A 26,852-nucleotide genomic window follows, 5' to 3' on the forward strand; every position below is an offset into this window, starting at 1 on the left:
TATGCACGCGCTCGGTTTAACATCCTCTACAACTTTCGTGAAGAAACTTTTCTCAAATTCTGACCCGAACAAAAAGTCAACTTTTAGGGCCACTAAAAGTGCTGAAACGACAGTCAAAGTGAAAGTAGTTGTCGTTTACCGTCCAAATGACCAGTAAACGGGTGAATTTGGGTTCGGGACGTAACACCTAGCCTCGCCGAGCTTCTGAGCGACGAGGACCGTCGGCTTGGCGTCGAGCCTGGCCGCGGAGAGCACGACGATGAGTTTCGGCGCGGTGATGGCGAGAGCCGGCATCGTGGGTGACCCGCTGGAGGGATGGAGGGAGGGAGAGAGAGATCTGACGTCGTCTGGAGAGAGAGAGAGAGACTTATCTCTCTAAGTGAGAAAGAAGGAGAGGGCAAAAAAGTCCCCAAAAAAAAATAAAAAGAATAAAAAAAGAATTAATTGGGTATTAGGAAAATAATCCCTTAGAGTGTTTTGGGTAAATGAGGTTAAAAAAATGTTAGTGGAGCAATTGGGCAATTTGGTGCCTAAAATTGGGTAACTGATCATTTCCCCTAAAATGTAATCCTAAACCTTATAGTAATAATATGAAATATCTAGTTCACCTCCCTTTGTTATCTTTTCGCTCTCGGCCTTCTTACGTTTGAGTAATTTGACAATATCAGCATCATCACTCTTCATTAACTCCTCAGCGACCTCTGCAGGGGTCACATCTGTGGTCTCCATCAAGCCTTCAATATCTCCACACAGGGGATGAGGCTAGGGTTGCTTTCTTGAATGCCAAGGTAGTTAGAGGCCAAGGTTTTGAACCCACTCGGGGTGTAATATGACAAGTGAATGTGCAAGTCTATTCGACCAGGGCGCAACAACGCAGGGTCTAGCTTATCATCCTTGTGGTTGGTGGTGAACACTATGATTCTCTCATCTCCACAGGCCACAGCTCGACCACATACCATCTATGAAATTCAGTAAGCCGGACAGCGTTATCTGCAACATCAGAACACGCAATGTGATTTAAACATTCATTAGGGATTAGGGGTTTGTTTTTAAAATTTTAATGCTAAAACTTATCAACATAATAGTAAACCTTTTCAGCTTGCTTTTAGTAATGGCCGTAATATGGATCTGGGGGATCCAGTTCCATGTCGATCGCCCCGGTTTTTTAAATCTACGCTGCAATCAATATCCTCAATCACCAAGATTGAACGATTAATTTGTAGTAGATAGCAACACATTCCTCAATTGAGAGTTGCCACGGACAGAAGCAAGCTCCAAATCATAAACATCAAACTTGAGATAATTCGCCATGGCCGCAACCAAGCTGGATTTGCCAGTACTAGGTGGACCATACAACAAGTAACCTCTTTTCCAAGCCTTCCCAACCTTCCTATAAAATTTCTTCCTCCTCACAAACCTATCGAGATCCTCTATAACTGTTCTCTTAAGCTCGGGCTCCATCGCCATTGTCTCAAACGTAGCTGGGTGCTCCAGACTTATCGAACACCAAATGCCTAACTGTTGGGTTTCCAGCCCATGAGTCTTTCCTAAGACAATTGTCTTAGAGTATGAGAATTGTTTACCCAGTAGGTTTTGGATTCCTACTGATGAATGGAGTTCCAATGAGGAATGAAAATCTTTATTGATGTAGGATTACCTGTAATCCTTGTTGATTACAGAGAAGGAGCACTACAAAAAAGAATTCATTTGGCTTCACCAGTTAGCGTCGGCGTCAGAATGCCGTCGCCATTGATCAAAAATTCGCTACGGCAAATGCGGCGTCGCAAAGAGAAAAATTATTTGCCACTGCATGGCGTCGCCGTCGCATAAATATGCCTTCAATTGCTACGGCATGTTCTTTCCGTCGCTAAATTTCTCTACTTTTAACTACGGTAGAATGTGCCGTCGTGTATTTTCATTTTATACATTTTTTTTTGTTTTATTTTTTGACTTTTGGGTGGATATAGGTGCCAAAATTAAACATTTCGGCAAAGCTTTTTAGGTTTTTGGGTTCATAAACATTGTTCTTGTTCCCGCTCCCTCCATCTGCTATTTCCCGCTCACTCCATCCAGTCCCGACAATGAAGTCAACCATAGCAATCCGCGAAGTCGACATCTGCTAGTTCAGCTCCACCTCCTTCCTATTTTTCTTCCTCTTTCTACATATTCAATCTGTCCCTCAGACCCTAATACCCAGAAATCAATCAGAACTGTCCGTCTCTCGCTTTGTGGCCTGCATCTTGTCGATCTCCACTGTCAAAACAGGTCAGAAGCTCAAACCTCACTTCTTTTCATGTTTTGGGAGCTAATCAAAACCAAGATTCAATTTGGCTTGGGTTTACTCCAAGGAATTGGTCTTTTATTTCAACAAATCAAATGGGATATTTGTTTTTCTGGGCTTTGCGCACTAACATAAATAGCGTATATTTGATTTGTTATGTAACTTTGGTTTGCATTGGAATATTTGGATATATAATCTAGATGATGCTGATATTTGCAGAGATTGTTCACTGTTGAAGAATTGGCTTTGTACAATGGGACTGATCAAAGTTTGCCAATCTTGTTATGTAACTTTGGTTTGCATTGGAATATTTGGATATATAATCTAGATGATGCTGATATTTGCAGAGATTGTTCACTGTTGAAGAATTGGCTTTGTACAATGGGACTGATCAAAGTTTGCCAATCTTGTTAGTAATTCTCCGGTATCCTTTTGCTTTCTCTTTGTTCAGATGTGTATATGATTACTAATTGTCTGTGAACTTAGACTTGGTGATTCCTATAAACTAATTCGTGTTTTTTGATCAGGTTGGTTTTTGATGTGACGAAAGGAAAGTCTCATTACGGTGAGGGTGGGGGTTATTATCATTTTTCTAAAAGGTGTGTTCCCTATTATACATGTGTTGAATTTTGTAAATGCTATTGCTAGACCTTCCGCAGTCTGAACTCTTCTTCTTTTTAATCAACCTCATTCATAATGTACAACATATATAGTTCATCTTATGGGGTAAAAATGTTTCAACAGTGCCTTATGGACTGGTTAATTTTGTGCAAATTGAAAAGATCCCCAAGGGGATAAGCTGAAGTACACAAGAAATATTCATAGGGGAGATAGAAATGGTGTTAGGATTGTGGTTAAATGGAGTTGCATAGCTGAATTGTGGATTATGGTTCCATTTTAGTTAACAATTTCCTGGTTAGATGGTGTTAGGTGTGTGCCTGCTGTTAATTTTGGGATTCTACTTGGTTATTAAGTCGAAAAGAATGTTGTAGATAAAAAGATTGCATTGCATACTGGTATAAGTGAGAAGGATCAATCATGGAAGGTTTAAATGTGCATTTGTTGTGTGTTTGTATGATGAACATTTGTAAATGATGTATCCGGTTCTTTAATATTTTGTCAATTCTGAGGAAAGTGGGTTCTTAATAATCCCATTTCTGTGTTATGATGCAGAGCCATAATGTTGTAGATTACCTTATGCTTAAATCTTATGAAGGTTTTCTAGGCCTTTGAAGGAATTTTTGCCGTAGTTAATTCTTTCTTGCCTCTGGTTTTAGGTACTAGCTGATAAGATAAATCTTCCATGTATGCTGGTCAAAGGTAGCTACTACACAAGTACTGATGATGGAGCTGTAAACTTGATTAAAATTGATAGTGGAATTGGAAGGTAAGGTCCTCTAACTCTTGATCTCTCTTTATGCATAATTTTCTGGTGAAACTGATTCGTTAAGTTTTATGTTTTACATGTATTCTCTGCATTAATGTTCATTTGATGCCTGTCTAGTTTTAAGCTGTTAGGATTTGAATTTACGATCATGTTTAAATGAGGATAATAGAATCAAAGGTACATGCAATTTGTTTTTGCCTTGCTAGTACAATTCCATTCACATTTCCATCAGATTAACGTGGTTGATGCATGCTTTAAAATTTTCTGAAACTGTTATTGATCTGAGTGAATGTGTTTGCCATACCGTGCAGTGAATATATTATTGATCTGATGGGTGCTCCTGGAACACTAATTCATGCTGAGGTACCTACTAGTCAGCTCCCAAATTCTTTTTTTGCCATAAGGAGCTTTCAAGATCCCACATAAATGTCTACGGAGATGCCCAAAGATCTGTGTTTACTACAAGCTGAATGAAAACAAAAAGTCTAGAATTATGAGATTGATGAGCAGTTCATTTCATATCTAATTGCCTCTACTGACAAACTCGTACTGCATATCATATCTAATTATCTTCCTTGTTAGTTCAATTTTGTTAGTTTGGAATGAAGAAAGTGATGGAATTGGACTGGTTTGAAAGACTTGCTTGCTATATTCATCTGACTATGTGATTGTGTCATGCAGATGTGGTTCATGATGTGTCTTAGCATATGGAAGAGGTGAGCCATAATATTTTTATAGGAACTGAGTTACCAGAAACAACTTGCATGGGCCTCTTTGCCATTAACTTTTTTGGGACATATTGTACTCGGAGCATTAGAACCAAATGGTAGATAATTGAATCCAAATTTACTCACTTGACCTCTATGCTTTTTACACCTCTTATCAAATTTTCAAATACTAAATTTACTCACTAAACCTCACTAAACTTCCTCAAATAACCTCACTCATATAATTTGCAAACAAATTATTATCTTTAAAATAAAAAATTTAGTCATTTCAATGATTTAATCACTCTATAAATCTTAACTAAATATACATTTCTTAATCAAACTTGAGTTTCAAAAATTAATGTCTAATCAATAAGAAAATGCCATGAACTATTCTGTTTTTTTTTTCTATTTTAGCTGTGCGAAAAAAATAAATAAAGAAATCATTTGTTTTTATTCTAAAAAAAAAAAGGGAAAATTTCGCAAATAGTATACCAAGTAAATGCCACTAATAATTCTTATACATAAAGTTCCAAACCAAACATTTCGGTACACGAAATCTGAAACTCGACCCACTATCAGTACACGACGCCAATTTTTGACACCAAAATGTCCATTATGCCCTCAGTTTTTTTTTTAATAATTTTTTTTTTCTGTTTTTTTTTTCTATTATTTTTTTTCCTTCTTTTTTTCTGTTATTTTTTTTTCATTGGTTTTTTCTGTTATTTTTTTCTTTTCTTTTTTTCCTTCTTTTTTTTTCTGTTATTTTTTTTCCTTCGTTTTTTCTGTTATTTTTTTTTCTATTATTTTTTTCCTTCGTTTTTTCTGTTATTTTTTTTTCCTTCGTTTTTATCTCTTTCTTCTTCCTTCTTCCGGGCTCACTCCCTCGCTTCCAACGCCGCCCTTGCCCTCCAATTGGTGAGATTTATGGTTCTACAGCTTATATTTGTAACTCAGCCAATATTTAGTCATGTGAAAAGAAAGAAAGAGATAAAAACAAAGGAAAAAAAAAACGAAGGAAGAAAAAAAATAACAGAAAAAATTAAGGAAAAAAAATAATAGAAAAAATAACATAAAAAATGAAGGAAAACAAATAATAGAAAAAAATAACAGAAAAAACGAAGGAAAAAAAAATAACAGAAAAAAAGAAGGAAAAAAAATAATAGAAAAAATGAAGGAAAAAAAAATAACAGAAAAAATGAAGGAAAAAAAATAATAGAAAAAAATAACAGAAAAAATGAAGGAAAAAAAAAATATTTATTAAAAAAAAAAAAACTGAGGGCATAATGGACATTTTGGTGTCAAAAATTGATGTCGTGTACTGATAGTGGGTCAAGTTTCAGATTTCGTGTACCGAAATGTTTGGTTTGGAACTTTATGTATAAGAATTATTAGTGGTCTTTACTTGGTGTACTGTTTGTGAAATTTTCCCAAAAAAAAAACATTTGTTTTTTAATGTTTATTTTTTTTCTGTATTTTTTGTACCACATGATTAATTATTTAAATATATATTTTTTTTTAACTGCTAATTTTTTTTTTTTTTTTTTACAAATATAATGGATTGACTTAGATTTAGATCATAAATCATAAGAGAATTTATTTTGTTTTCCCTCACCAATATGCGTTCAACATATATATCATACATTTTTATGTAACATGATCTTAATCATATTTTTAATTCTTATTAAATATATATGAATGTTTTAATGAGTATGTAGTGAAATTGGAAAATGAACATAGATAAGGAAAATAATAAGAAATACAATCTAATATTATTGAATTAGAAAGTCTACATAAGGGGCCAAATCTATCTCTCTCTGAGAAAACCCTAAGGAGGCTTCAGAACCTTGAAAATATTCTCGTCCGGCGGCGCCCGGTCGCCGGGGGGTCTCCAGCCACACCGCCACCATGGGTTTGCTGCCGGACGGGAGGTCTAAATGCTCAATGGGATTGTCGGAGGGAATTTGCTCGGGTTTTGTCACCAGTTCGGCTGGGTTTGTTCGATGGGGTGTTCGTGGCTTTACGGATCCGGTCGTCGATCCTCGCTGCGATGGTGTTCGATGGGGTGCCCTGGATTTCGATTCGACGGCGGGGTACGGTCACGGGCCTGGAACAGCGTTGGGTTTCTGTGCTTGATGCATCTCGTGGCGGCGTTGACTTGGGACGGCTTTGAGGCAAGGCGGAAAGGGCGACGCGGGTCGGGCGATGTGGGTCAGCCGGAGCGAGGTCCGGTCGGTGGAGGTCCGAAGGGATGGTGGGAGGCAAGGTGGACTGGCCCGAACCAGAGTGATGGGCCTGGAGCAAGTTTTTCTTGGTGGACTTCCTATTGGGCCGCTAACTGTTGGGCTGGGGTTTTGCCCTAGTCCATTGCTATTTTTGGGCTGGGGTTTAGGCTCTTGGCCCAAACCTATGTTTTTAGCTTTTGTCTAATTACAATAAGTTTCTTGTATTAGAAACCTACCGAGTGTAGTTTGGCTTGTCTATTCGCTATGTTTCCATAGCTTTTAGGCTCGCTTTTAAAGTGAGCGATTAGTTCGAATATAGTTGGTCTATCCTATGTACTACTGTGGCTCCTCCACGAAACCTTGATCTGGCCATTGTTATGTGTCAGCGGGTGAGTATGTAATGGCCTTCTTGGCATGCGCTATTATCAATGGAATTACCATTCATTCAAAAAAAAAAAAAAGTCTACATAAAATAAATATAATATTTTTTGGTGTAATTATTGTCCTTAATTGTCATTTTATAGTAGGTTATATATGTCATTTATTAATTCATAATAGAATGAGGTCAAGTGAGCAGATTTGGAGGTCCCAATAGAAACTCTCATTTGAATTATGCTGATTTCATTATGCAGGATGGTTTGGTAATTTATTTGGGTTCTTTTTCTCAAATTCCTTTTAGATTAATAGGCATGGCTTAATTATTGTCGTACCGATAGTTTTGTAGTTGCTTCTACATTTGCAAGGCAAAAATTATTTTTGGAAAGAAGTTTCTGAAGAAGAATGATAATGTAGGTCATCATAATTTTTTTTTTTATTATTCTTACTGCCAATAAACCTTGCCTTAAGAATAAGGATGACTAAGATAAGAAGAAGAAAGTTTTGCCTTTTTTCTTGGATTTCTTTTTCATGCAACTGATGTGTTGTTGTTACTGGTCTCCAGCTTTTTGGTCTCTAATGCCTCTTGATCAAGGTGGAATATATGCCCCAATTGAGCTTTCATCTTCTTTGTCATTCTTGTCAGTTCATGTCACTATATTTGAACAGCTAGCATTTATCTTGCTTATAGTACAACTGGTGTATGTACGATGCCTTTTATATTTCTCTATTGTACTTATGTAATCTCTCATGTCATATACCTTACTTGTCAGATTGTCAAACTAGCTAGTTAATTAAGTGCTTAATCTAAAGATTGTCTGATTATGTATATTCCAAGTTTGAGAACATATCTTTTTTCTTGTCTGGACATTATTCCACCATGTTAAAAGAAAAACCTTAGTTATGACTCTTCAGTATTTCTTGATGTTTTTGATTTTGATGAAGAGACTTTGCCAATTTGGTTTTTCCATACATATGACTTTGCCTGAATTATTTTTTATTGTTTTTGGTTACAGGTTCTTTGCATTATAATCTCGTTGTTTGATCTGTGTCATTTGTCTTCCTCTTATCATAAGCTCTGTCTACTGGTTTTGATTCCAGGTAAGGCTCCTCTTTTCATTATATTGTTGTCAATGATAATATTTGGTTGTAAATGTAGTGGAAAGTGCCCTTGATCTTTGTCTTTTGCATTTTGTTTTAATTGGTATGTTGGGCTTCTGATATAAAATCTATGACAGGAATTCTATAATTCTTATTATTATTTTTATTACTCAATGTCTTCTCCAAAGTAATGAAGCTCCCTTATCCTGCATGTGTTTTATGAATTTGCATATCTGTGCACATTGGATTAATTAGATATTAATCTAATATACATATTGTATCATGTGTGTTCATTAATTAAATTTTTTGTTTTGTTTATTTCTGCTTGATGTGACGTTGTTCATTTAATGTAGATATTATTAGTGTAGTTGGTTTATATTTTCATACTTAGCTATTTGTGTTACTGTTTTTCCAGCTGACATAGATATTGATAAAGGAAAAAATAGACATGATTATATCGTTTCTATTTTTATCTTCGAAAAATTTGTTTATATACATGTTTGTGTATATATATGCATGATTATGTAAATATTGAATGTGTATAAAACGATCTGTGTAGATATTGAGATTGCTAGCTCAAATAGGTTGAAGACTTAGGCTGCAGTTTTGGTTATTGATTTGAGTTTATGAACAAACTGTGTTAGCTTTAGCTTTTTGATATGGCTGAGAGGATAAAAGTATGAGTCTAATATCATTTCAATTTCGCTTATTGTATGACAGTAGATGAAACTCTTGCTGGAAGTTTTTTTTTTTTTCCCAGTTTTGAAGAAAGAAAGGGAAGCTGTGTTTGTGTGCTTCAATGATTTTGTATTATCTGTTATGTGTTTCGTTTCATAACAAATGCATGTTATGTGAGTATGGAGTAAGCCAAAATCATCATGTTCTGTAACAAATATCGTGAGGATAACATTCATGCAACAGTTCTTTAACATTCCCCGATTCTAAATTCAAACTACGTGTGACAATATCCGATTTGTTCATGTTTCATTTTTCATGTGAATCCGGTTTGATATTTGTATACTTATGCATTATGTGATAGGTTCAAGATGCAACCAGTGGCCATGAAATTAAAAGGGAGTCCATAGGAGAAGGAGTTCATCCACATTCAACTAGTGATCAAGAAATTGAGCATGCTCCAGTACTCACCAAGCCCCTCTAGTTAATGATAAATAGTATTGTGGTCAAGGATGCTTTTGAACAATATTAAGTTTGGCAACTTTTCCTTTCAGTTATCTAGTATGGTAGGACATTATAATTATGAAAGACTGTAGTTTGGTTAATTTCAGTTTGTACTTGGTAGTGGAATATAACTTGGCACTTATCTTTTGATTATATAATTTAAGTTGTGAGATAGCTATAATTTAAGGGATTATTTTGGTGCTTTATATTGCTTTACAATATCTTTTGATTAAGTGTGTAAAATGGCATAAAAAAATTTGGTTTGAAAAAATTGGGTGGCCAATTGGTTGCAACGGTTATTAGCTGTTGCTAAAGCTTCATATGAAAAATACTTGGGGTGGCGACGGCAATGACGTTGTCGCAATTTTAGAGGGAAAATCAATTTCCCGCTTATTTGTAATCAAATTTGGAGGGAAAGTTTCTGGAAAAATAAAAAAATATGAAAAAAAAGTTTATTGCAAACAACGGCATCTGCCGTAGCTAATAGGTTACTTGCGACGGCGTTTTCAATCGCTACATGTCGTCGCCTAATAAGCGACCAAATCATTGCTACGCTCGTGGCCGTCGCTAAATCCAGTTGCGACGGCTTTTTGCGATAGCCACGAGCAGTGGCGACGCCACCAACAACAACGGTGTAATTGCCGTCGCCTAGCCGTCGCCATTGGTCTTTTGCGACGGCACAAAGCCGTGGCAAAATGAATTCTTTTTTGTAGTGGAGAAGGCATCATTGCTTACCACCAATAGGAATAGGTTTCCTAATCGGTGAAGAAAGCTGATATCCTTATGGTTATATAAGGAGGGGTTCTGCTCTTAGTTTTGCATCACAAAGACAGAGAGCAAAGTGTATTCCATTCTCGGAGTGAGAGAGTGAGAGAGGGCAAAGAAGAGAGAGATAGAAAGAGAAGAGAGAGTCCTTGTTTTCTTATTCTTTTTTGTTGTACCCATTATAAATATAGTGGAATATTGTTTTTCTGCCCGGTGGACGTAGGCAAAAGTTTTTGCTGAACCACCTTAAATCTGTGTTCTTGTGCTCGTATCTTTGTGGTTGTTTCTGTGCTTATTTGTGGTTTTCGACTTCACATATTGACCGATTCTCAACACTAACTCCATGCCATCACCGCTACCACCATAAGCATAGTTAACACTACCGTGACGGGTATATAGCTTTAGCCTGCTCGAGCACATATGGCAAGTAAGACTCGGTCACGTTTGCTTTGTGGTTCTTGTGGAATGTTAGCTCAAAGTGACGTACCTGATGAGTTCATTGTAGGGTAGCTGTTGTTGTTGTTAAACAGTTCAACGCACGAGTAACGCCAGTTGAGTTTGATGTTTTCGAAGGTGTCTTCAACTTCTTGATCCTTTTCCATGGCAAGTTGGATTTTCTTCTGTCGAGGTGTTTTGCTGGCTTGGAGACAGTCGTTGGAGGGACCAATCTTGGTTGGAAGGTAGATCTCCGCAGCTTCAAAGACTTGGTTGTGTGACAGGCCGGAATATTCATTGATTATCAGGGTTAGGTGAGAGGACAGAGGGTTCCAGATGTAGCGCCGAAAAGTTTGAGTATAAATATGGTCGGAGCTGGTAAGGGATGAGTTGTTTCGCTATGGTGCGGAACATGAACGGTGCAGCAAAGGAAGCATAGACTGAGAACAAGGTGGATGGTTGCTGCTGGAAACGTTGTACTGAAAGAAAAAAACCTATTGGGGTTGGAAATGTACTCACCTTATATAGACGACTGACAATGAATCTATTTCTGAATTAGGGTTTTAAGGGTTTCTTTTCATGTCTTTGTTAAGATATTGATGAGAAGACGCAACATTTAATCAAGTAAATCTTTAGGAGATTCATTTTCTCAAGAATTTATTTGGAAGTAGATCTTCCAAAACATATTTTCAGGAAGACTACTATGGTAGAGTTTAATTTGCTATAATCAAGGATCATTTTACTAGCACTGGTCCAATCATTCCCTGATACCGCTTTGTTTAGGGGGTTTAAAACGCTTCTTAGGTTCAAAATGCTGATTAGTGTGGAATTTTATTTCATCTTCAAACAAAAATTAACTAAAAAAGAAATAAGCAGTACATAATATAGAGTTGTACCACTCCAATCCATATAAAAGCAAAGAAAAAGATGACCGACTGATAATACTATTTAACAAAAAGAAGGAAAGAAAATGAAAATTGATTATATCGGTCTTGTCTTCCGTATAATTTTACACCTTTTCTCCAAAAAATGAAACACAATTCTCTTCTCCCTAAACTAGGAAGCTCACTAACAAACATCAGCACTGTCACTAAAATGAACTCTGCATAAGCTAAATCTCCAAGAAATTATGTGGTTTATAATTCCAACAAAATTGAGGTCTATCATAAGAACAGCAAGAACTACTTCAGATAAGTAGACGCGACCCAGAGTAGAACATAAGTTATGAGTGAAGTTATCACCTCAAAACTCCTTAGTCCTTTAATGAAAGGTATGGGTGGAATCACAGCCACCATCAAGAAAGTTCCCACCAGCCATGAGAAAACAAATGCTCCAGCACTACATCAAAGAAAAAAAAGATTATCCACTGTTTTCAACTGTTTATGACAATTTCAAGTTGGAAAGCAGAGAAAACCCAAATTTGGACGGAAGAGAATATGTCATCATTATGGAATTGTTTAGCAAAAGTTTAGAACTTTCAGTACTCTGGAATATTATTAAAGAGAAGTATCTTAAAACTTCAGTATTGGGTCCTCAAAAATCCTTGCAAAAGCTATTAAGCTCTCATGATGTTCTGATATAAAGATAAACTTTGTCCTATGTGGAAGATCAAGAGAAAAACTATACCAATACAGAATAACGAAACAGGAATTATTTACATACCTGTAGAGAAAAGCTCGCCATTTGCTCTGTAGTCTTTCATGTATGAAATATATGGTGGCCAACAAAGAAATGGCTACTTGAAGGGTTGGACCTTCTTCGGTTGGGAACAGAAAAGTGAGGGCTCCCAGCACTATAAATGCAATGGAAGTTTTTATAATGAACTGTGTGGCTGGAGTGCGGAACCTACTTCTCACAGCCTGCACTACACGGGACTGACTGACTGCCCTAAACTTTTTCTTAAAGTCGATATTTGGGTTCTTCCTAGCATAAAACTGCTGCATGATTATTTTGTCATATGCTGATTCAATTGCATCTTCACTTGGTTTGTGACCAGCATACTGTCGGATAAGGAAGTTCCTTGCACCTTGAATTTCTTCTTCAGAAGCCTCCCTGCTTATCCCAAGCCGTTTGTATGGGTCCCTCACATTAATCCTAGGAAAGATAGCTTTACTTGCAAAAAGGGAGTTAAGAAGAAGAAAGATCAGAGAGCTAAATATGCCAATTGAATAACAGTATCTAATATAAAGAATCAAGCCAACAATCATGTATCAAGATAAAATCCATCATAATACAACAAAAGGAGTGCTTCAGTCATAAAACACCATGAGTAGCAGGATTAACAAATAGGACAGGCATCGACTTGGATGGTTGTGGGTGTAGATACGGGGTTCAATGAAATAGTTAACCAAGATTTAAGGTTCAGCATGTGAGACATCACTGATGCAAAAAAGCATCCAGACTCCTTCAATCCCAAAGTATAGCCACAGACGCAAAATCACCCAAAATACAATAAGGTAAAAATTACCAGTTGGTTCATTTGACATATCACCAAAGGAAGCATCCATGGAACACTTGATCACATGAGTTTTCCTTGCATTCAATCTTTGTGTAACGCCAGCCCAATAACTTCTGTTCGATTTCAAAAAGCAAAGCAGATATAAACCACACTAGCAAAATGCAACCAACAGACTGATTTCGACAAATGATAGCACAGAGAGGTCTACCTTTCGGCACGAAGCAGCACACTCTTCTCTGCACGAGGGAGGTTGGAAACTCTCCTGCACCGAGAAGCGGAACTTCCCACAGATACTTGAAAGCAGCATCTGGATGGACTACCAGTGAGCCCAGCTACAGAACTCATCTTTACGATGAATACTCCCTGAAACACATGAATAGAAACAATCACAACATAAGCCCAAATTTCTCTTTCCTTCAATTTCTTCTTGACAAGCAATTGAAGCAATGCTTGAGTCTTTAATTGAAATTTTCGGTAACGTTCAGGACAAAGTGGAATTATGGGTTTTGAGCAGTTGGGAAAGCTGATTCTGTTGTACTCTTCTAAATCAATCTGGACTTCACTTCACAGGGGGATAATCCTAAGCTCTAAGCTAAGCGAAGAAAATCATAAAGGGCGACAGAAATTGAGAAGAAATTATAGAGTACCTGACGAGAGATGGAGGAGTTCAAGAGAGAGTGTTAGTGGGTTTTGGCGAGGACTGGGGCAGAGGCGTCGTCTGCAACGGATATGAAAGACGCATAGAAGACTAAACCCTCCTTTGCTGCCAAAACCAAAACACGGTAACAAGTGGCGTGCCGTATTTACTATTTAGCTCGCTACATTATCTGTGAAATCAATTCAAGTGTCATGTAACACATCAACATCCAATCCGTTGTAGTCTAGTTGGTCAGGATATTCGGCTCTCACCCGAAAGACCCGGGTTCAAGTCCCGGCAACGGAATACTTTTTAAAGTTTTTTTCTTGTTTTTTGGTAGTTTTCTTCCTCAGAAGCTCAGAGAGAGAGTAAAAGAAACCATACTTCCTTGGCCAAACAAAAGTCTGTTCCTTGTTCTCGGTACTCCAGTATTCTGTTTGTTAAAGCAATAACTCGGCATCCCCTGCCAAGTTTTGCATCATTGCGCTACCTAACCAAAGAAATGTTATTTTTACCCCAAGAGGAGTGTGTGTGTGGGATGCGCAGCTGGTCTTTTATTCTTCTTTTTCTAAATCAGAAATCAGATTTCTAACCGAGTTACCAATTGGACCAATTCTAATCGAGTGTATGAGCAGGTACAGATGCAGGATATCTGGAATTATGGACCATGTACTAGAGTATAAGGGGGGTGTATTCAATTTAGATTTCAAAAGACTTTGTTTGAGTTTTTATAATCCATGGATTTACTTAATCCACGGATTATTTAAATAACAAATTACATATAAGTTATTGACAAGAGATGACTTAACAAATACATCCATTAAAGATTGAATTAAACATATAAGGACTAAATCTTACAAATAAGGACAATGTGCTCTCCACTTGCCACATGTTATGAGCTAATTTACTTTTTTACCCTTAACTACTTCTTTTGACTTCTAATCTCTTTACAATGATTAAATCTTACAAATAAGGACAATATGCTCTCCATTTGCCACATGTCATTATTTAATTTTTTTTTTTTTTAACTACTTCTTTTGACTTTTAATCCCTTTATGTAACTTTTTTTTTTTTAGAATAATCAATTTATGTTACTTTTTTTTCTGAGAATAATTCATTTATGTTACTTTTTTTTTTTTTTTTTTTCTGAGAACAATCCGTTTATGTTACTCTTTTTTTTTCTTGAGAATAATCTCTTTACGTTACTTCACAAAACTTCACTCTCCTACTACTCTTATCTCATCGCCTAATCCTGCTACTGCACTCATACTCGTCCAATTCTGCTACTGCACTTGTACTCGTGTTCTACTACTGCACTTGTGATCGCCTAATCCTGCTACTGCACTCATACTCGTCCAGTTCTGCTACTGTACTCGTCATCGCCTAATCCTGCTACTGCACTTGTCCAATCCTGCTACTGTACTCATACTCGTCCAATTCTGCTACTGCACTCGTCTAATCGTGCTACTGCACTCATACTCGTCCAGTTCTTGAGAATAATCTCTTTACGTTACTTCACAAAACTTCACTCTCCTACTACTCTTATCTCATCGCCTAATCCTGCTACTGCACTCGTCCAATCCTGCTACTGCACTCGCTGCACTCATACTCGTCCAATCCTGCTACTGCACTCGCTGCACTCATACTTGTCCAGTTCTGCTACTGCTCTCGTACTCGTGTTCTGCTACTGCATTCGTCCAATCCTGCTACTACATTCATACTAGTCCAGTTATGCTGCTACAGTTGTACTCATGTTCTCTTACTGCACTCGTCCAATCCTGCTACTACACTTGCACTCGTGTTCTGCTACTGCACTGGTCATCGTCTAATCCTGCTACTAACTGATCCAATCCTGCTACTGCACTCGCTGCACTCATACTCATCCAATTCTGCTACTACACTTGTGCTTGTGTTCTGCTACTACATATTGCTTGTACTCGTGTTCATACTTGTCTCAATTAGTTAATAAAAGCAACCAGCTTGCAAATCATACAAAATGTTTCAAATCTGTTCCAAAGAAGCAAAGATCAATTACTAATTACTACCAAACCCAAAAAAAGCTTCATTTAGAGAATTGTCAGCGATAACTTTGATGGAGGAACAAGAAAACAAATTACATATAGGTTCCGGATTGAACACTTAATCCCAATAAATTCATATTGCTTCACATACGCTAAACACACCTAATCCAAATCAATTCATACCAATTCAGCAAACCATGAAAACACAAATTTCTTTACTCAAAGTCAACCCAATCCAGCTAATTCGTACGAATTGGAATGCATAAACACACACATACATAGGTTCACCATAAACATCCAAACACCCATACAATAAACACATCAAATGGATCGAATTCGATTCCAGTTTTTAACAGATCTGAGAACCGCTGGCGTTGTGAAACTCGGTGTCGCACGGTTTGCTACTCGGAGTCGCTGCGAGCCTGAAGCCCAGCAGCTACCGGTGGTAATGAAATTGGAGGTCCCAGACGATCTTGGGTGAGGCGACGCCGCGAGCCTGAAGCCCAGCCGTTACCGGTAGTAATGAAATCGGAGCTCCCAGACAATCTTGGGTGAGGCTGTGGAAGGCTCAACGATACTGGTGGCCGAGAGAGAGAGAGAGTCTACTCTATGGCATCGTAGTAATTTTTAATAAAAACTTGTTTTAACTTGTAATTGCACATGAAGAATCAGTGATTAGGCCTGCTCTATTCTTCTTGGGTTTGGGCTCATGTCCTTATTTGTATAAAAAAATTTGTAAGTGGGTTTTCTGTGTTTACATCTTTGGTCATGTGCTACTATGTAATTTTCTATTGTTTAAATTCTATATGGACTCTGATTGATTCTAATGGATTGATTTACTAGTATTTGTTTAGATTTTACAAATCCTTATGATGTTTTTAGTAGGTTAATTTTTTTTTCTTCTTCTTTAAGTAAGCAATGAATGTATGGATCCAACTATAATGCTATATCAATGAGAAGAAAGTATGGCAATCTACCATTCTTTATGTTGTGTATAATAAGATAAAACTAACCAGCAAAAATGTTACACAAAAAATAAAGTAGTAAACTAATGACATAATTTATTTCATATCTAATTTACAAAAGAATCATGTGTGTATGTATCATCTTAATAATACCATTGAAAGTGAGCTTCATTAGCTAAAAGGATTAAGGCTTCTAGAGCTATAGTGATAAAAATAAAATAAAAAATTATTAGATGAGAGCAGAGGCAGAGGAAGATAGTGGGAAAATAGGTCTAAGACAAAATGGATGAGTGTCACCTATTGAGACCTGCTTTTTATTTTTATTTTTTTTGGGTGAAGAGGTTCTTCATTTTTTGAGTGAGAAAGAATCCATCAAAATCTTTTGGGAAGTGGTTGGATTGTTTTTGAGTTTTGATATGTATACAAAGCACTATAAAATCCTCCAAAATCTAGCATTTAATGAAATCCTTAAAAATCCGTATACTTTTGAATATCAGCAGATTTGAATGGATAATTTTAAATCTTAATTGAATACATCAAGATTTTAAAGGACTGTTTAAAATCTCAGTTGAATACCCACAGACTTTTAAAATACAAAAAAATCTTGTAGACTCTTAATTGAATACACCCCCCTAAGTTGCAAGAAGTAACTGGCAATTGGCTGAATATCATCAACACAATGCATTATAGTATACAAACTTCCATATTAACATTTACAAAAGCTCTACGATGTATGTAGAAGCTCTACGGGATGAATTAATCTGTACAACCAGCTACACAACTGTACAATTATCACCACTCCCTGGCATGCTGATGTCTAGAAAGAGTGCCTAACGATTTCACAATCTATGCAAATCCCATCTGCTTCCCCATCAACTGCCATCATCCAACTGGCACAAGCAAAAATCAAACCACTCAAGCGAGTTAACATCTGAACTAAACCCAGTTCAAACATGAATTGAGAAAAGATACATATGTGAAGCATTATCTACTCAAAAATTAAACAAAATTTTGGAACCAGAGAGATTCTTTTGGATTTGAAACACCGTGCTTCCAAAAATTCACTCTAAAAACAATTGAGCAAGCCTTCTTGATGATCATCAGATGGATTATTAAACAATGCAGAAGGGAACATGATATTGCTACATGCAACATACCACGCATTTTATCACCATCATGACTGAAAGAGAGTCACTGTTGCAATGTAACCATTCTTCATCACCTGTAAATTATAAACAAATAATTTATTAGCAACCTCATGCACAACCATACTGCCTCGGTAAAATAAGCAAATAAATTGCTGCACTACCAAGACTTGGAGATTGACATAAAAGTAATTGATGCACTACCAATTACAGCTTTGGTTCCGTGCTGCAGAATGGGGATTGACAACATAAACCCATGAATTAAGAGCTCAACTCACCTCAAGTGCAATGTTTTGATAACCATATACAAAAGTAGATCCAAACGGATTGCTTGTAGAACCTTGTGTCTGGATGGCAGCTCGACCACAGTCCCCAAGAATTTCCTACAGAGAGAGATGTTACGACCATAGTCTCAATCATGCACTTCACTAAACCCCGTTCGGAAAGGGTAATGTAACATCATGCAGTACACTAGGAGGTATGAAGGCATCTAAACCAAAACCTCAGTCCACTATTTTAAGTTTTTAACAGTTTTTAAATATCCATGATTCTAGATACAGTCCTATATTGTAAAGAGCAATTTTACCTTTACATGCTCCCACTTTGTACTTGGGGTAATCTTGTGCTTGCAATTATTTACCTCCTGAAAAGAACCCCCAACTGCAAGGATGAAAATCTTTGTTATCACTTTTAGAGTCAATATGTCCAACAGGACACTTTAAAGATCAGAAAAGTACTTACACTCAGAAGCAAATATGACAAAGTTGCACTTTATATATGAATTGAAATCGGCATGACCAGGATAATTTGTATGCAGAACAAACTTCTTGACTTTATGAGTCTGAAAACAAAAACAAAAATTATCTGAGAACTTCAGAGCATAAAGACCTCACGCAAAACATATAACTCTACCAGAAGGAAAGTCAGTACCTGCCCATCAAATAAAATGTCCAAACCACGGGTAAAGTAATTGTAGAAGTAATCACCACACAATGTTGTCCGTGGGCGAGGATCCAAGCCAGAATGAATGACCATTTGGTCTACCTACACACCCAACAGAATCACCTATAGGACAAATGAAAAAAGCAACTTAGCATTTAGACATCACATCAACAATACCTGCTTTTGATGTATCCCACAAGGACGACCCAATTCAGTCCAAACATCCTGTATAAAAGAGGAAACCATAAGCAAATGCACATAATGAACAACAGAACAGCAACAAAAGATGCCAAGCGAAAAGTCTAAACTAGAGCTTAACTAATACTTGCCTGAGGTGATGCACCAAAAGGAATATTCTGGCCCCCAACAGTGAAGTGTAGTTCTTCCGCTAGCTGAATATAAAAAATGAATTGAATTAAAATCTCCAAGACTCTCATCCTTGTGCTTTGTTATACTGAAAATCTCAAATGAATCAGGGACAATTGAGAGAGAAGTCAAACCTTGACATGCACCTCTTCCATATAGACACTGCCAATAGGTAATGGAGGAGCAGAAGCCTTATCCATCAAGGATCCGACACCAACTTTTTTATCGGTAGAACTATCGTATATGGACACGCGGCAAGTAACTGGTGTAGTTCCATCCGGGAACTCTAGAGGTAGTTCCGCTTTCATAGTCAAAGGCGTTAACGTTAAGTAATTAAAGCTTGCAAATTCTTTAAAGCAAAAAGAAAACAAAAACAAAAAACAAAACAACGTCAATAGAATACCTTCTCTATCATGAACGCAATCTGTATACTGGCTAGGAATAGGAAAAGCAAAGGAAAGCCCCTGCGTAGCCATGGTTGGTTTTAAGTTAGTGACACAAAACAGCTTCCAGCTTGTAAGATAAACATGTCAGGAAATGAAAAACAATGAAAAGTGAAGATAGGGTATTTTATTAACATACTGGGTAAAATAGATTGTAGACACCTCTATCTTGATCATAAATTCCAGGAAATGTTGGCCCAAACAAGGCATAAACAGCTACGAAAGTCGCCAGAGTGGATGGCCCTCTGAAAGTAGATATGAAGTTCAATAATCTACATCATGGCATATATGATTATATACCCAAAGCAAGGAGAAAGTAACCCACCCAATCAAAGACGTGGCATAGCGCATCTGAAGCCTCTTTATGTCAAATATTTCAACAAGGCGGAGTCTCTGGAACAGGATTTTAAGTCAGCAAAGCACAATTGTAAACATAACAATCCAACCAGAATAGCAATCCACAGACATATTCACCTTGCATAATAAAAAAAAAAATAAAAAAAAATGAAGACAAAGAAACTCATAACAGTATCAGTATTGCAGTCTAAAGACAAAATTAGATTGAGACAATGGTTATCTATCAGTGTTTCAGGAGTTGGCCATGATATTCATCTCTTACATACACAGGATTTTGTGACAAAGGTTTCAACATTACAGAATGTATTAGCTATTACAAGTTGCAACAATCAATACAGAAATCAGTATAAAACTTGGACTTCCCCGACCTCTAAGATACACAAGTGACCACCATAGGCCTCAGTCACGAGATTAGGATCAAGAGTAAAAACCATTCCCTAGAGTCGAAATAAACTTTTGATGCACAAAGTAGTAATCAAAGAAGTGCAGAAAGATCTGACATCAGACTGCATGTGAAAAATAATACCTGTGACCAAGGATCAAATCGCAGATGGAAACCATGATCAGGAAAGCTGATAACAATGTCCAACTTAAGAGGCTCCTGCACACAAAGAATTACAGTAACAAGACTCCATCACCGCTTCTGTGTGTGTAAATTCATATAAATGAAATACAACTTGGTAGACTGATCCAAACCTCATCATAATACTTGACATGAACAACATCATAGATGTTAGGCTGCTGCTCTATCTGAGCAAACGCTTCGCATATCGGCATTCCTGAGACCCAAAAATAAATTACATCAACTTCAAAAACTAGCCGCGCCTCTTAACACCAATAGTTCTATTCGAAAACGAAGTACATATTCATCTTCAGTCTTTACCCCATTTCTTGACAACGAAATAACATAACCACAGACTTTATAGCAAAAAAATATTAAATTCGGCCTAAATTTAACTGCGCGCGGATAATGATCGAAGGTAATTCCAATTTCAAGATTCCATAATTCTCACCGCCTAGGTTAACGAGCTCAAAAATTACGAAGCAAATCAACCAACAAGAATTGTAAAAATTGATAAAGAGATGGGGAATTACCGAGAGAGAAAGGTCCGATTCCGAAGCCGGGACGAAGATCGAGGACGATGGCGCCCATGGCGGTGCCTTCGCAGCGTCGTCGGGGTCTCTGCATCATTCTTGGCTCTGCAGGAGGTCGGTTTTAGAAGATGATGACGACGACGATGATGGAGATGGAGTCCGTTACTTTCGCGAAAGAAACGCACAGGTGTTGTTGAATGTTTAAATACTCCAAGCAAAGGCTTCGCTGTGAATTTTGCTCTCTCTCTCTCTCTCTCTCTATCTAGCCTCTATGCGCACGAAACGTCCAACAACACTTTAGAGTGGGAGGTACCCAACTCGATGGGGCCCGCTTTTTTATTTTCTTTTTATTTTTTAAAATAAAATTTTGTTCTTGGGATAAGGATGGTTTTTTTTTATCTGTTTCCTTATTTCGTGGGAGTGAATTGAAAATTCTGAATTATTAGCTTATTACAGAAAATTTATCTGAGGTAAATCTATTTCTGTTTTAATTGACTTACCGAGCAAGTTAAAGAAGGTTTTTTTTTTTTTTTTTTTGAGAATATCCTGCTTTGCTTCTTAATCATTCTTTTTTAGCTACAATTTCATAAAAGAGATTAAAATGAAGAATAAACATTCCAACAAACGAAATCCGTATACGTACTAGATCTTTCTTCGGGTGTTCAGTTCCTCTTCCTTCATTTTGGTCAATGTGCATCGTTCCTCTCATTTATTACTTGTGGAAGACGTTGAAATTGAAAATTCACTTGTTTTTTGTTGACAGTTTGACGAATAAAATTTAATTTCCTCTTTGTAAGTTTAACATTATATTTTCTCTCGCTGCTAATTAGACAAATGAAATATAAGTTCAGCAATAAAAGCATCATATCTTAGTATGTCAGAAATAGTCGTCACTTCTGCTCAACCTATAACAGATAAACACTTTAATGATTATGGATCTTCTTTAGGGATGATTTCTCAATGAATATTACAACTATGTACTCGCTTTAGGTTTTATGAATTGTGGCGGCAATCAAAATTGAGAGAAAATTGTAGTGTGTTGATAATTGGACAAACAAAATCTAGTTGTTTTTCTTAACTGTCACATTATACTTCGCCCACTTACTGTTCTCATTTTATGTAAGACCTCGGAAATTTGTTATTAATTGCTAAATGTTTCTTGGGATTAATAAAGTGTTCGTTTGTACGATTTCGTGGTTCGAGGGTGGAGTGGAATTATTTTCGGACGAATTGAGAAATTATAAGCATGAGTGACGTGAGTCACTTTAATTGAGTTTACTCATACGGGCTGAAAAGCTTACCGGGTTTGTTGTTTACATTCCCGGTGCACTATTCTATGGTATAAGGTTTATTGTGCAGGTTAGAATATCGGGTGATCGTTATCGAAGCTGAGGTGGACTTTCCGTCACGTGGTGTAGAAGGGCGCTTTTACTTGTAGTCTTCCGCTGTGTAGTGAGTTGGTGAGAGTGGTTACACGTTGAATTGATATTCAGTTTAATTTGTAAACTATTGTAATGTAATATGTGACTCTAAAGAACGAGTCGGTATTGACATTGTGAGTTTAGTTTGTTTGTTGCTTAGTTTAAATGAAAAATTTTCTATGTGTTTTTCTTGTGCTTGTTTGTTCTCGCGTTTCGAATTTGAATTTTCTTTATTCAAAATTCAAGGCGTGACATTTTATCCATTAGCTTTTCGCATTATAGTGCTTCACCGAATTAGGGCACCGAATTTTATATTTGGGTATACGATGGCCTGTTTTTGTTGGTTGCTTTAGTATCAACAAATGTCACTACGCAAATGCCATTAAGTTTGAAGAAACATTATTAACGTATATCTAAAATTAATAATATCAAAAACTGAAAGCATAAAGCTTGATAATTCTTATAAAAACACAAGATGTTAAGAAGTTGAGCACGATTTTTTTTTTTTTTTTGGTGAGAAAAGCTACACTTTTTCATTAAAGGACTCTTGAATTTACCCCATCACACGAGCAGCTTATTTCTTCATGTAAGTCCTGATAATTTCTTCTTCTTTTTTAAGAATGAAATATGACATTACAAACAATCTCGATAAATGCACATATATAAGTATTGTAAAGAGTTTTTTTTTTTTTTTGAAGGAAAGACGACAAACTATATTAAGTGATAACAGAGGGTTACATGGAGCGACGCAAAAGCATCGAAATAAAACAATAAAGCAAAACGAGATGCACACACGCATCTATAATAAAGAAGAAACAATAAAGGATAATAAGATGCACAGACGCATCTAGAAAGAAATGTAACCAGGATGTGACTTGATGTCGAACGACATTGCTGCACTGCACATGTCACAAAAGCAGTGTAAATGTAATAGTGACCGTAACCGGTGATATGATCACCTAGGAGAAGTGATTCGCCCACCAGGAGTTCGAAAGTAACCGAGGGTGTCAGAAACTCGAGAATTAGCAAACGAACTCCTAAGAACCAAAACCAATACCATATCAGTATGAGCAGCTGTCTCGGATACAAGATCTGGATTTGTAAGCGACCAGGATCCCAAATACGGATCCAAATCCGACCTGAGCCCAAAGTCAAGTCTGCCAAAGCAACCTTGATGAGAGCCCAAGCCTATTTGAAACTGATTAGGGCACCCAAGCTCATGGGCACCCTAGCATCAGCTCCACTCCGGGAAAACAGAATAAGCCCATAAGCTGCAAACTTAGGCAAACCATTAGGGCCCAAGTCCGAGTCAGCAAAAGAGGCCAAAGCCCTAGCCCACTTAGGGTTATCCCTTCCAGCCAAAACCAGACTGCTTGTGATCCTGCCGCCGCACCAAACTACTTGTGATCCTGCCACCACGCCTCCGTTCTCCCTGCACCATGGCACCAGAAATCTCCTGAGCTCCGTACCACCAAATGACCCACGTAAAGAAAGGACGTCGTCATCCACCGTGCCTTCAACCTGTGGGCAACGAGGATGTGAACCAATCCGTCCATCCAAACTCGCGCCGACGTCGCGGAAGTCAGACCACCCAAACAGATGATCCATTTGCCGCCAGACAACCAAGTGACGTCGAGAATCCAGAAAACGTCTCAATGGAGGTGCTGCTGCCATATGTGGAGAGAAGACCCAAAACAAGATTGACCCCTGATCTCACAGTCTGATCCCTTCCGCCATGATCGAATTGAAACTGCCTCACCCTTCAGCAACGCACCTTGATCTTTGAGCCTTGCCCGCCGTGGCCTAATCGAGCCACCACCATCAAAAGGTAGAAGATCCGATAGAAAACAAGCCATCACGCCTACCAGCAATAATGGCACAAACGAAATATGAGACAGAGAAGACACAGAGATAGCCGGTCTTGATTTAGGAGCCCCCAAAGAAGACGCCATAGATGCACTCCATACAGGACGGAGAGAGGTGCAGAGAGGCCAAACCCGAGGGCGGCGCTCTCCCAACCCTAGCAGAGCTCTGCTAGGTCGAGACATTGACCTGTTGTGAGTCAATTATTGTAAAGAGTTAAGATAAAGTCATCCAAAACACACACATGAAAGCTAGAAAACACGTGCGGATGCCTATGCCTACTAACTTCACCCACTTTCTCTTCAATTGGCTTCTCTCGTATCTTCAGATAAACAAATTTCACAGCAAATGCTCTACCTAATATGGGTCATTCGGTATATCAAACTAGAATATGCTCCCACCTAATGAATTAAATGCTTTTATGTTTGACCAATTAGGGTCATGTTGCCATAGGAGGACTTCTATCTAGTTCTTTTGTTTTTTTTGTTTTTGTTTTTGTTTTTTTTTTTTGTCTCAGTCTTTTCTTTTAAAATAAAAAGATAAAAAACTAGGCCCGTTGCCTAAATCAGTCGCATAAAATAAAATATGGGCAAATTACTATTCACACCCTGTACTTTGGGTGCGTCGACAATTTAGTCCATAACATTTTAATTTCAACAAGTAACTCCCCAGACATTCGAATTTCAACAATTTGGTCCACAATGACCATTTTACCCCTCACTTTCTCTTTTTTTTTCTTTTTTTTTTTAATTCTTCTCTTTTTTCCTTTTTTTTTTTTGTTATTTTTTCTGCTTCTCTCTCTCTCACTCTCGGCTCAGCAGTGCGATCCAAAACCCACCGCAGCCTCTCCCACCTCATCTGCATCTTCCCTCAGGACACCGCCCTCGCCGGACCCTACCTCTTCGACCTCGCCACCTCTCCTGGTGCCTCAGCGACGGAGCCGGCAGCGGTGCCTCATTTTTTTCCTCTTTCTTTCCCTTTGGCCGCACTATTTTATCTCTCTCTTCCCGACCTCTCTTCTCTCCTCTTTCCTCTTTTACTGCCGGAAACACCACATTCGGCCACTACCTCACGTCACCATCACTATCAACCAAATCAAGATGGAAATCCGATCCAAGCCCAAGCTCTTCGCTGCCAAAACACGATCGGCAGCCTCCGCGTGAGGTCCTCCAGCCCACGACGCCACCTCCATTACCTTTCTCTGCTTTCAGTCCTCCATCTCGCCTCACCGTCACCGTCACTCGACTCAGCAACCATCAATCAGCCAAACCCCGAAGTCGTTACACCAGCCGACGTCGCGCACACACCGTCGCCGAAACCCGAGCTTCTGCTGAGATTGATTCACCGTTCTCCGGCCACGTCTGAGCTTAAGGATCTCCAGCCGGAACCCGAGGTCCTAGTTTGTTGTTTGCCCGTGAGGTCAAAACTCAAAACTTGATTATTATTTTTTTCCCCTTTTTCCTTTTTGGCAAGGGTTGTTGATGATATTCATCATGAAATTGAATTTCAGAACGATAATTCTAGGGTTTCATAGTGATTGATAGTCGGATTGTTTTTTAGATTGGTTTCATTTGGTTGCAGATAAGGGATTGTTGGTTCAGTGAAGAAGAAGACGCCATTGTTGGTTCAGTGAAGGTTCTGGTGTGGTTGTTGAGAGAGAGAAGCAGAAAAAATAACAAAAAAAAGGAAAAAAGAGAAGAATTGAAAGAAAAAAAAAAGAAAGAAGGAAAGTGAGGGGTAAAATGGTCATTTTGAACCAAATTGTGTGAGATTTGAATGTCTTGGGAGTTATTTGTTAAAATTAGGATGTTAGGGACTAAACTGTCGACGCACCCAAAGTACAGGGGGGGCCCAGTAATTTCCCCATAAAATATTCATAACCAAAAGGAAGAAGTGGAAAAATATTGTCAGTTATTTTCTAAAAAAAAAAAACTCTCATGGATTAAGAGTTGTACGGATAACTAAGAGGTGGGGTTGCAATGGGTGAGCGAGTAACTGATCTAAGATCACCAAATCCTAGTCGTCATTGCAAGGGATTCCAACGACGTCCCTATAAGGGATCAATCACATCTACCGGACATCCGACAATCGCAACCCAACGTCGACTTCTACCAATGAGTTATCCATTTCCATCGCATGATTGGCGAGTTAGGACGATATCGATATAATGGATCAATCTTCTTTCTCTTTTGCTTGTGGGCGGCGTTGATTGTTGTTTCAATGTCAAAGTTCAAGAGGCTGCAAGCTTTGATGGAGGTTGGCTAAGCAGAAGGCGTTTACCGACCCAGGCGTCTGTTGGTGTCTAGTCCCATGGTGAAGGCCAGATTGCTAATTATTATGGTGGGGTGCAGTGCTTTGCTTTATTTTGAGATGGAGCAAAACTCTAATGTTGAGTTGGAGTGGGGCATGGGTTGCTACTGGCCGAGGTGGAGCCACTGGTTCTACTGGTGGAGTCGATGGGGCTTAAGGATGGCAATAATCCCCATCGGGTATTCGACCCTAATGAGGAGAAATTCGGAGGAAATGAGTAATGGGGATGGGGATCCCCAGTACTCGAATTATGAAATCGGGTACGGGGCGGGGATGGTATTTTGATCCCCATCCCCATACCCACCCAATAAGAATTATCTAAAATATACATATATTTATTATATATATATTTGATATTATTTATAAATAAATAT

At 37.9% G+C, this 26,852-nt stretch overlaps 3 protein-coding genes, 1 non-coding gene and 1 pseudogene across 14 annotated transcripts; 2 read left to right on the forward strand and 3 right to left on the reverse strand.

Moving 5' to 3' along the window:
• Window positions 1–728: 728 nt before the first annotated feature.
• Window positions 729–1,461, reverse strand: LOC133741666 (AAA-ATPase At5g17760-like; annotated as a pseudogene).
• A 512-nt stretch (window positions 1,462–1,973) lies between these two features.
• LOC133716993 (probable serine/threonine-protein kinase SIS8) lies at window positions 1,974–9,436 on the forward strand. Of its 11 annotated transcripts, none has more exons than XR_009849371.1 (9): window positions 1,978–2,265; window positions 2,501–2,690; window positions 2,809–2,880; window positions 3,559–3,668; window positions 3,980–4,031; window positions 4,350–4,384; window positions 7,541–7,676; window positions 7,992–8,076; window positions 9,116–9,436. XR_009849371.1 is itself a non-coding variant. In XM_062143621.1 (7 exons), exons 4-7 carry the CDS (start codon window positions 3,589–3,591, stop codon window positions 9,139–9,141), a joined length of 243 nt encoding a protein of 80 aa, XP_061999605.1. In that variant the 5' UTR covers window positions 1,978–2,265; window positions 2,501–2,705; window positions 2,809–2,880; window positions 3,559–3,588; the 3' UTR covers window positions 9,142–9,436. The 11 variants fall into 11 exon arrangements, 5 of the variants coding, with proteins under 5 accessions (XP_061999605.1, XP_061999602.1, XP_061999617.1 ...); XR_009849370.1 differs by having other exon boundaries at window positions 7,541–7,570; XR_009849368.1 differs by having other exon boundaries at window positions 1,974–2,265; window positions 7,541–8,076.
• A 1,981-nt stretch (window positions 9,437–11,417) lies between these two features.
• Window positions 11,418–13,720, reverse strand: LOC133716983 (protein CHAPERONE-LIKE PROTEIN OF POR1, chloroplastic). Its single transcript, XM_062143609.1, has 5 exons — window positions 13,561–13,720; window positions 13,122–13,276; window positions 12,923–13,026; window positions 12,118–12,562; window positions 11,418–11,793 (listed from the first exon to the last, which is right to left on the reverse strand). Exons 2-5 carry the CDS (start codon window positions 13,256–13,258, stop codon window positions 11,637–11,639), a joined length of 843 nt encoding a protein of 280 aa, XP_061999593.1. The 5' UTR covers window positions 13,259–13,276; window positions 13,561–13,720; the 3' UTR covers window positions 11,418–11,636.
• Window positions 13,721–13,783: 63 nt separating this feature from the next.
• Window positions 13,784–13,856, forward strand: TRNAE-CUC (transfer RNA glutamic acid (anticodon CUC)). The gene has a single exon. It is a non-coding gene; the product is annotated as a tRNA-Glu (tRNA).
• Window positions 13,857–17,173: 3,317 nt separating this feature from the next.
• On the reverse strand, window positions 17,174–21,146 carry LOC133716973 (PHAF1 protein At3g51130). Its single transcript, XM_062143602.1, has 15 exons — window positions 20,885–21,146; window positions 20,486–20,568; window positions 20,316–20,390; window positions 19,758–19,825; window positions 19,572–19,677; window positions 19,393–19,453; window positions 19,124–19,290; window positions 18,953–19,015; window positions 18,801–18,848; window positions 18,612–18,725; window positions 18,423–18,522; window positions 18,268–18,341; window positions 17,960–18,064; window positions 17,694–17,758; window positions 17,174–17,426 (listed from the first exon to the last, which is right to left on the reverse strand). The coding sequence occupies exons 1-14, from the start codon at window positions 20,979–20,981 to the stop codon at window positions 17,711–17,713; spliced, it is 1,209 nt and encodes a 402-aa protein (XP_061999586.1). The 5' UTR covers window positions 20,982–21,146; the 3' UTR covers window positions 17,174–17,426; window positions 17,694–17,710.
• Between the last annotated feature and the right edge of the window lie 5,706 nt (window positions 21,147–26,852).

The sequence above is a fragment of the Rosa rugosa genome, chromosome 1, assembly GCF_958449725.1.
Source record: "Rosa rugosa chromosome 1, drRosRugo1.1, whole genome shotgun sequence".
In the NCBI taxonomy this organism is placed as follows: domain Eukaryota; kingdom Viridiplantae; phylum Streptophyta; class Magnoliopsida; order Rosales; family Rosaceae; genus Rosa; species Rosa rugosa.

Coding starts and splice junctions, on each gene's coding strand:
- LOC133716983 (XM_062143609.1), bottom strand. CDS start 13,258: ATGAGTTCTGTAGCTGGGCTCACTGGTAGTCCATCCAGATGCTGCTTT. Junction 13,027..13,121: donor GTGCTGCTTCGTGCCGAAAG/GTAGACCTCTCT, acceptor GAAATCGAACAG/AAGTTATTGGGCTGGCGTTA. Junction 11,794..12,117: donor TGGCGAGCTTTTCTCTACAG/GTATGTAAATAA, acceptor TCTTTGATGTAG/TGCTGGAGCATTTGTTTTCT.
- LOC133716993 (XM_062143621.1), top strand. CDS start 3,589: ATGCTGGTCAAAGGTAGCTACTACACAAGTACTGATGATGGAGCTGTA. Junction 3,669..3,979: donor ATTGATAGTGGAATTGGAAG/GTAAGGTCCTCT, acceptor CATACCGTGCAG/TGAATATATTATTGATCTGA. Junction 8,077..9,115: donor TCTACTGGTTTTGATTCCAG/GTAAGGCTCCTC, acceptor ATTATGTGATAG/GTTCAAGATGCAACCAGTGG.
- LOC133716973 (XM_062143602.1), bottom strand. CDS start 20,981: ATGATGCAGAGACCCCGACGACGCTGCGAAGGCACCGCCATGGGCGCC. Junction 19,291..19,392: donor TTGCGTTCATGATAGAGAAG/GTATTCTATTGA, acceptor TGACTATGAAAG/CGGAACTACCTCTAGAGTTC. Junction 18,342..18,422: donor TGTCATATTTGCTTCTGAGT/GTAAGTACTTTT, acceptor TCATCCTTGCAG/TTGGGGGTTCTTTTCAGGAG.